The sequence below is a fragment of the Saccostrea cucullata genome, unplaced genomic scaffold, assembly GCF_032062105.1.
Source record: "Saccostrea cucullata isolate Sc308-1 unplaced genomic scaffold, CSIRO_AGI_Scuc_v1 ctg5088, whole genome shotgun sequence".
Lineage (NCBI taxonomy): Eukaryota > Metazoa > Mollusca > Bivalvia > Ostreida > Ostreidae > Saccostrea > Saccostrea cuccullata.
Window position 1 is genome coordinate 1 of NW_026940059.1, and position 9,698 is coordinate 9,698.

Consider the following 9,698-nt stretch of genomic DNA (forward strand, 5'->3'; position numbering starts at 1 on the left):
GAGCAGAGGTAAATTTGAAATCTGTTCACTTCAGATAGTTCGATATATATTTTGGCAAACAAAAAAAAATTATTCTATGAATATTTTTTCATGCAGGGATAGCTGGAAAGGGAATGTGTTACTGAGCCAAATTTTGAGACAATACAACAAATTATGATGTGAATACTTTTCCAAACATCTCTGCTCAGCTGAACATGTAGGAGAATATGTGATTTTCAAATTTAAGCTCCTCCCATTTCCCTTTAAACACCAGGCCTGGGTTTAACTAGAAGATATGTATAATAAAATAAAAAGTTTGTGTCAAATTCAGAATACCAGAGCTTCAAGGGTAAGGAAAACGAGCAGCATCGCCTGAGCATTTAAACTGACAATACCCGTGATCACATGTGTTTTTGGCAAGAAATCCACCTGACAATTGTATTCACCGAGAGTACAACAAAGGAATCAATATAGACTCAAATCGCCTTGTAGTATGACTTATGTAATAGTAAGATCATATGAAGAGAAATCCGTTTCGCTCCGCAGGTATGTTAAGGTTACAACCAAAAAATTTACTTGCCTGTATGATATGACGTCATAGTAAGCGATATGAGGTGAAGTTTAAGAGATAACAATTTCTTTAAATCGATATCTAAGATTGATTTGAGGTCGTAAATTGTATCAAAATATGCAGAGGCATAATGTCAACGGAATTTTGTCCTTTGTGGGTCTCTGTATTTATCACAGTGGTTAAATACCAAACCCGTGACGTCATAATTGTTGATCATGCAGTAGCAGAGTGAAAGTGAAACGTAACGAGAATTCATGTAAACAAACAAAAGAAATCGGAGTTTAAAAGCATTTAAAATGAATATCATGTGTGATTCATGTGGGAATTAAGCTTATAAATAAGGTATGCTAATATAACTCTACAGTTTCTTCGTAATATAAAAGCAGAAAGGGTGTTTACTTGCCGATCAGCCTTTCCTCTGTCGTTCGTAGCAAGAAAGATGCAAAAGTTTAACACTACGCCGCATACTTTGAAACTTATTTTTTGATTCTATAAAAAGTTCTTATTCTATTGTTTTTGGAAAGTGCTGCTAGAATCGCATGGTTTACGGGAATTGATGCATTTTTTTCTATGTTATGAACAAAATATAAAAATTTTGAGAAGGTTTCCTTCGAAAGTGTTGAATAATTATTTCTGTGATAGGACAGTAGGATTCTAGCAGCACTTTCCATGGTACAGGGATGTTTTTACATAACTATGACTACAAATTGAAATTAATTATCCCCGGTGTAGTGTTGAACTCTTCACTCTTTCATTAAGGTCTTTTTTCTAATTATAGACGTCAAGTGGTGACGTCGTGGTGTAGTGCCTCTTGTAGTATATGTCTCATTGACGTCTATAGAATGCATAATGATAGCAAAAGATTTATCCATGACTTTTCCGATTTATTAGTGTTACATGATATTAAAAAGTGTTAATTCGCCGAATTCTGATCCATGTGCTGCCTTAACATACCTGCGTCCGCCCATTCTTTATGACGAAGATTTCTCTTCATATGATCTTACTGACTAAGAACAGAACCTCATCCAATCAAATGAATGGATTAAAAATAAACTCCTCCCACAGCTGTGTCATATATAACGCTCTACTTGACCGTTCGTTGTACATATCTAGCACGCAATCACTATCGAACACACGCGGTTTTAGAATGGAATCCAACCAATACGGGTTAGCACGGGATTAAATGAAATAGCTTGATTCAGGCACGTAGCACGGGGGGGGGGGGGCTTTTTTCCAGACATAACTTTTACTTTCGAAAATGTTCATTGAATGTTCATTGGAAAGCTGATCCCCCTCCCCCACTTTTAATTAAGAAATAAGGTATCATTTTTTGAGTTTTATTGAGATGTAAAACGGGATTGTACATGATCAAATCTTCCATAACATCTTTACATCTCAATAAAATTCAAAAAATGAGATCTTATTACTTATATTTTATTTTGTGACTTATTCATACTTTATATTTGCCTGATTGTTACTTTAAACATGTGAATTGCGTTAATTTTTCAAACCCAACGGCATGTATGTAATCCACTAAACGCGCGTCGATCCTTTATGACGTCACAGAGAAATTACGTCGAACGTTTATCCAGACGCACATCTATGACCTCTTGACCCAATACCTGTATTTACACAGTTATAAAAACGCTTGCTTTCAGTAGTGTTATATAAAGGAAAACATTTGCAAATGTAAATATTACTGTATCTGAATATAAAAGTAATGTAGTTTTGTACGGGGGGAAATGGAACTGAGAGAAATAAGTATTGAAAAAAAGTTCAAAAACGATGCTACGTAAGTGATTTACTGGGGAAATGGTTTGGGGAAGATATAAAATCTCTACTGAACTAATGAATTTCCTTGTAACAAGAATCTATATTTTTGAAAATGATTGTATTAAGATGACAAGGCATTAGTCAGCAGGAGTGGGTATCGCTGTCTAGGGTCAAATAAAAATTTGGTGAAAATTATGACTTAAATCTGTCTTCAAAGACAATGTTCATCTCTGATATATATGACGATGGTTGTATTTTCTGTATGTACCAAAATGTGATAAAAAAAAATAATATTCAGAAAGGAGGCAAAAGATTACAGTGGAAATAGAGTGTAGCAAGGCCTGGAAAGTTAAATATCATTGTAAAAAAACACGTGGCTTTGAATAGTTTCTTTTTGTGTGCTGAACAAAAAACCAATGAAGACACACCCTTATTGTTAACTGACATAGTTAATACCCGTTTTTTAAGCAAATAAAATAAAAAAAAATTAAAAGATTATTCTCAGTAGCAATCATTGTTCTTTCATTATAACCAGATTTTCAATGAACTGGACTTTTGAACAGGAATGTAAATAATGAAATGTCAAATAGATCTTTCGCTTTATCACTAATTTCGGAATATAATTAAGGTTATATTTACATGTTTTCACCATATAAACTCAGAAAAGTAATTGAGTACTTGTTAAATATATCCATCATTATATTTGTTATGATTATACTTCCTCCACCGTCGACACTATAAACCTAAGAAATTTTTATTTTGTTTTTGTTATTAAAAAGGCTTAACGTCCCCCTTGCAATTGATTTTCCTACGCTGATAAATATGTCATTTTCCTTTTGACCAGGGACTGAATTTTTCTCTGATTCTGTGCAATGGGTGTCATGAAACAATATATAGATGATCTCATTAATAGTTAGAAATGTTTTCTTTTTCGAAAAAATCATGTGAACCTCTGCAATTTATAGAAGTTATGTTGAACTTAGTCATAGATTACACCTACATGTATACAATTGAATGAAGTAAAAACATATTCATGTTGGATACTCTTTTGTCACAGACAAATGTAATGTTAACAATGCTAAGAAGTTCTCTGGGAAATTAACTTGGCTGGTACGTGATCCAATCCACTGAGGAGCCCTTTTCTATATATTTCGCGCATTTCACAAGCACTTTTCATGTCGTCAACACTTTTTAATTCTACAGTTTTTATTTTTGGAAATACAATCTGTTGAATGATACGAATTTTTAATTAAAAGCAAAATACTTACTTGAGAATACAGTTTGCTTACATGGATAATTATTCCTGAATGGCACTTGAACTAACATCAACATTTCTTATAAGTCTTTTATCTCCTTTTTTCTGTTTTTGTTCTTCTTTACTTTCAATTTTCTTTGTACTGACGGTTTTCTTTCTGTTTTTAAACTCACTATGGAATGACCCGTCTACTTGATCAATAAATAGGACTCACTGCGGGTGTGACCGTTCAACAGGGGATGTTTACTCCTCTCAGTCACCTGATCCCACCTTGACTTGTTGGAGGTCCTTGTTCATGTTCTGAACATTGATTTGTTTTACCGGGGTTTTTATTAGATCCTTTATTAGATATATTTTTAATCTTTTACATTTTGTTTATTTTTGGATTTTGACTTTTCAATCTATCTTCACATTTCTTCATTAAATTTAGAACCAAAGAAAGTTATGATACGTCCAGAGAAAAACTGTAATGGTAAGTAGAAGCAAGTATGAAATTGATGTTGAACAGATAACGGTTAAAGTTAAACGTTTTTAATTATCTCTGAATTCAAAGAGGTTTGTTTATTCAGGAATATGTTATATATATCTTTTAAAACTTTATTGAATGCACAGATAAATCGAAAACGAAGCGTTTATAAAAATAATCTTTTTTGTCCAAAGGAGAAATTATATACAGTAAACATTTATAATATATTTTTATGCATGTATATAGAACTGTTATCTTAAAAAAACAATTCTTTTCCAGTTCCTACAAGAACAACACCTGAAGATTTTAAAATTTCCAAAGGTAATCACTCTACCGTTCTTAATGAATTTATGTAGAACATGGCAAATATTCAATATTTAAGATTTACTTGAGATTACTCAAGATTACTTTAAGAATCAATTGAGGTAACCTCTCATTTTTGGTTTAAGTTTATCATCTTTGTCCTTCTTGAATGCTACTTACAAATAGCTTATATTTTTCTAATCTTTTTAATTGCTGTCGGCATGGTGTCAAGCTGTATAAGAATTTGTATCTGCTTGATCAGAAACTATGTAATCATACCAAAAGAGCTAGATTTAGTGCAAGCGGATTTACATTGAAATTCGTTACCTGAATGTTAAAAGATACAGTTTTCAGAGAAAAGAATAATATTTCTAATGCAAAATACCAAAGTGTTTACTTTCGTTACTCTTTTGGCATGAAACTGATTATTCAATGTGATTCACTTTTTCAACATGTCCGTGTATTCTTTTCTCTGCATATTTATATTACTATATCAGTCCATTTATATTCTGCGAAAGGGATGAATTGCTCGTTCTGCGCCAAATGTTACTATTAAGCTATCTTTTTGTATGAATGGGTGTGCGAACTTTCATTTCATTAATGAATGTTTGTCCTTTTAACATCCTTTTATTGTTTCAAAAAATTTCTTCAGGTTTTATCTTATTATGAACAACATGTCGTATATTTAAGGAATGAAGCTTATTTCAACTTTTGTTATACGACATAACATAACTTGGGGCAGTTTACGCCTTTTAAACCGCAAAGCGGTTTATAAAAAAAGTTGAAATAAGCTTCATTTCTTATAATTTAATTTCAGTGTAAACAATGAGGCAATTCTTTCTTCGAAAAAAAGGCTTCAAATATAGCATATTTTAAAAATGACGTCAAGCGTAGCAATATGTTTTGACATAACTCATTGTCACTGAGGCAAGTTATGTAATACAAAATATAATATGTTCCCCTGAATGATTCAGCCAATGAAATTGCTTGATACAAATGAAATGATTGATTGACTGTTTACTGTTTAACGCCCCTCTCCAGAATATTTCACTGATATAGAGACGTCACCATTGAAGGGCTGCAAATTTAGGCCTATGCTCGGCACTTACGGCCTTTAAGCAGGGAGGATCTTTATCGTGCCACACGTGCTGTGACACGGGGCCTCTGTTAATACGGTCTCATCCGAAGAACCACGCCATTTAATTGCCTTTTACGACAAGCAAAGGGGTACTGAGGGCCTATTCTAACCCGGATCCCCACGGGGCTACAAATGAAATTGAATTATATCAGTACATGTATATTGATATGCAGCACTAAAGAAATGATTCTTCTAATTTGTTTCCTGATCCCGCAGTTGGTTTATCCCATATATATACTAGTCCAATACGCAGCACGGTTTACGTTAAAAATGGAAATATCAGCGATTTTTTAAGATAAAAAATACATACTTTATTAGGATGGGCGATTCTTTCTAGGACTTCACTGCTATCAAAAAATGTATTGTGGTTTAAATCTACTGGTTGAGGATATTTAGACTGATGTCTAACCATTCCCCACCAAAAATGTTAACAACCTCCAGCCAATGTTTTTATCATGCCGGTGTGTAGGGGAGGGGATACCGGTGTGTAGGGGTGGGGATACTGGTGTGTAGGGGTGGGGATACCGGTGTGTAGGGGTGGGGATGACGGTGTGTAGGGGTGGGGATACCGGTGTGTAGGGGTGGGGATACCGGTATGTAGGGTTGGGGATACCGGTGTGTAGGGGTGGGGATACCGGTGTGTAGGGGTGGGGATACCGGTGTGTAGGGGTGGGGATACTGGTGTGTAGGGTGGGGATACCGGTGTGTAGGGGTGGGGATACCGGTATGTAGGGGTGGGGATACCGGTGTGTAGGGGTGGGGATACCGGTGTGTAGGGGTGGGGATACCGGTGTGTAGGGGTGGGGATACTGGTGTGTAGGGGTGGGGATACCGGTGTGTAGGGGTGGGGATACCGGTGTGTAGGGGTGGGGATACCGGTGTGTAGGGGTGGGGATACTGGTGTGTAGGGGTGGGGATACTGGTGTGTAGGGGTGGGGATACTGGTGTGTAGGGGTGGGGATACCGGTGTGTAGGGGTGGGATACCGGTGTGTAGGGGTGGGGATACCGGTGTGTAGGGGTGGGGATACCGGTGTGTAGGGGTGGGGATACAGGTGTGTAGGGGTCGCGAAACTGGAGAGGAGGGGTGGGTATACAGGAGTGTAGGGGTGGGGATACTGGTGTGTAGGGGTGGGGATACCGGTGTGTAGGGGTGGGGATACTGGTGTGTAGGGGTGGGGATACTGGTGTGTAGGGGTGGGGATACCGGTGTGTAGGGGTGGGGATACCGGTGTGTAGGGGTGGGGATACTGGTGTGTAGGGGTGGGGATACCGGTGTGTAGGGGTGGGGATACCAGTGTGTAGGGGTGGGGATACTGGTGTGAAGTGGTGGGGATACCGGTGTGTAGGGGTGGGGATACTGGTGTGTAGGGGTGGGATACCGGTGTGTAGGGGTGGGATACCGGTGTGTAGGGGTGGGGATACCGGTGTGTAGGGGTGGGGATACCGGTGTGTAGGGGTGGGGATACTGGTGTGTAGGGGTGGGGATACTGGTGTGTAGGGGTGGGATACCGGTGTGTAGGGGTGGGGATACTGGTGTGTAGGGGTGGGGATACCGGTGTGTAAGGGTGGGGATACTGGTGTATAGGGGAGGATACCGGTGTGTAGGGGTGGGATACCGGTGTGTAGGGGTGGGGATACCGGTGTGTAGGGGTGGGGATACCGGTGTGTAGGGGTGGGGATACTGGTGTGTAGGGGTGGGGATACTGGAGTGTAGGGGTGGGGATACTGGAGTGTAGGGGTGGGGATACTGGTGTGTAGGGGTGGGATACCGGTGTGTAGGGGTGGGATACCGGTGTGTAGGGGTGGGGATACCGGTGTGTAGGGGTGGGGATACCGGTGTGTAGGGGAGGATACCGGTGTGTAGGGGTGGGATACCGGTGTGTAGGGGTGGGGATACTGGTGTGTAGGGGTGGGGATACTGGTGTGTAGGGGTGGGGATACCGGTGTGTAGGGGTGGGGATACCGGTGTGTAGGGGTGGGGATACTGGTGTGTAGGGGTGGGGATACCGGTGTGTAGGGGTGGGGATACCGGTGTGTAGGGGTGGGGATACCGGTGTGTAGGGGTGGGGATACTGGTGTGTAGGGGTGGGGATACTGGAGTGTAGGGGTGGGGATACTGGAGTGTAGGGGTGGGGATACTGGTGTGTAGGGGTGGGATACCGGTGTGTAGGGGTGGGATACCGGCGTGTAGGGGTGGGGATACTGGTGTGTAGGGGTGGGGATACCGGTGTGTAGGGGAGGATACCGGTGTGTAGGGGTGGGATACCGGTGTGTAGGGGTGGGGATACTGGTGTGTAGGGGTGGGGATACTGGTGTGTAGGGGTGGGATACCGGTGTGTAGGGGTGGGGATACCGGTGTGTAGGGGTGGGGATACTGGTGTGTAGGGGTGGCGATACTGGTGTGTAGGGGTGGGATACCGGTGTGTAGGGGTGGGGATACTGGTGTGTAGGGGTGGGGATACTGGTGTGTAGGGGTGGGGATACTGGTGTGTAGGGGTGGGGATACTGGTGTGTAGGGGTGGGGATACTGGAGTGTAGGGGTGGGGGATAGGTTGTACCTACCTTATCTTCCCCATTCCTGGAATATTTTTTTCTCTTCTATAGATCTTCAAGTAAAACTGATTACATCTATCACAATAGGGTTTTACATTAACGTTAGGGCATTGGTTCTTCTCCTTGTTCGTCTTTTATGTATTTTTTTACAATCCAAAGAGAAAGGAAAATAAATTCTGTACTTTTTCTTCCAAACAATAGATCGAGGAAGGAGAAGATAAATATTCACATCTTTATGGAATGGTAACCGTTATACATGCGATCAAGAAATGCAATTAGTTAATAAGTAGAGTGGCCAAAAACAAAATAGATGAAATATATAGAGATAACAAAGAGTATTCACGCTCAAAAGTTGATTTTGAATTTGAATTTTCATAAATATGATTGATAATTTTTACTAAATCTAATTACATTTCAAGTAATTTATATGCCAAAAAAAATACACTTTGTTGAGAAAAATTTGTGAATAAGACCTAATTCGGCAAATATAAATGATTAAAAAAAAAAACGATTGTAATAAAAAAGAGACTTAATATTGAAATGTTTCAAATGGATTTCTTTCACTTACAAGGATGGGAGTTCATTGATATTTTTAACGATCTCAATGGAGACATGAAATCTAAAATGGCGGTTGTCCTGGATGACAATGAGGGCACATGTTTTCCACTTCCTACCCAAGAAGACTTCACGCCTTTCTTAATGATGAGAATGCCGACAGAACCAGTGTTCGGTATTCAGACAAAGGCTTTCACCATTACAATATCAGGAATGGGAATTTCATGTAACAGGCACTCCAATTCCCGGATGCTTCAGGTAAGTGTAAATTAGTTGGATATCAAATTTCATAAACTCGTTTGAATTTTATATTTAGAAGTGTGAATTCAGCAAGACAGTGCATATATTCGGACTTTTTATAGGTGTATTGATATTATAAGTGTTATTATTCAAACAATTGATAGACTTTGTTTGTTTATATAGGGATTAATGATGTCAAATTCAAACCTATCCTCGGTGAAAATGATGAAAATGACTTAACGCAAATATGATCGATGACGATTTTTAGAAAAGTTCTGTTATTTTTTTCTTATATCTCTAGGTATCCTACAGAGCTATCAAGGAACCGACCCAGTTCTGTAATCTGACAGACAACAAGGCTGTACCTGACGCCTTTTCACGTTGTGTGTTTCGTTGTGACTGTCCAGACCCCGCCCACTGTAGAGACGTCAATCTGTATTTAGCCAGTGGTAATGCTAAGGGGGCGTGGTCTCTCTGTGAAGTGAAGGCCACCAATTCCTAAGTTACTTCAGATCAGGAATGGGAACTTTTAAATGAGAATAAGAATAACAAGATGAAATTTAATAGCAGTAATTCTTTAGGTTTTTTAATATCTTAGCCAGAAAAGTGGTGAAAATTAAACGATGTTGATGAAAATCAATTAGTGGAAAATAAACAGTGTATCATAACCTAATACAGAAAATATAATGTAACGCTTAGAATGTAAATGGTTGTTCAATTTCGTCTTTATGCTTAAACTGACCTTTACAACATTTTATTATTTTCTTTAATTATTGGTTTACTTCATGTCTATTCTAATGATTACATTAGTAATATTTCATAGTTTTATATATTATTTTGCTTTGATTCCTTCGTGAAAATTAG

At 38.8% G+C, this 9,698-nt stretch overlaps 1 protein-coding gene across 1 annotated transcript; it reads left to right on the plus strand.

The window, feature by feature from the left end:
- Positions 1–8,616: 8,616 nt before the first annotated feature.
- On the plus strand, positions 8,617–9,491 carry LOC134254686 (uncharacterized). Its single transcript, XM_062737225.1, has 2 exons — positions 8,617–8,852; positions 9,136–9,491. The coding sequence occupies exons 1-2, from the start codon at positions 8,652–8,654 to the stop codon at positions 9,334–9,336; spliced, it is 402 nt and encodes a 133-aa protein (XP_062593209.1). The 5' UTR covers positions 8,617–8,651; the 3' UTR covers positions 9,337–9,491.
- Positions 9,492–9,698: the final 207 nt, after the last annotated feature.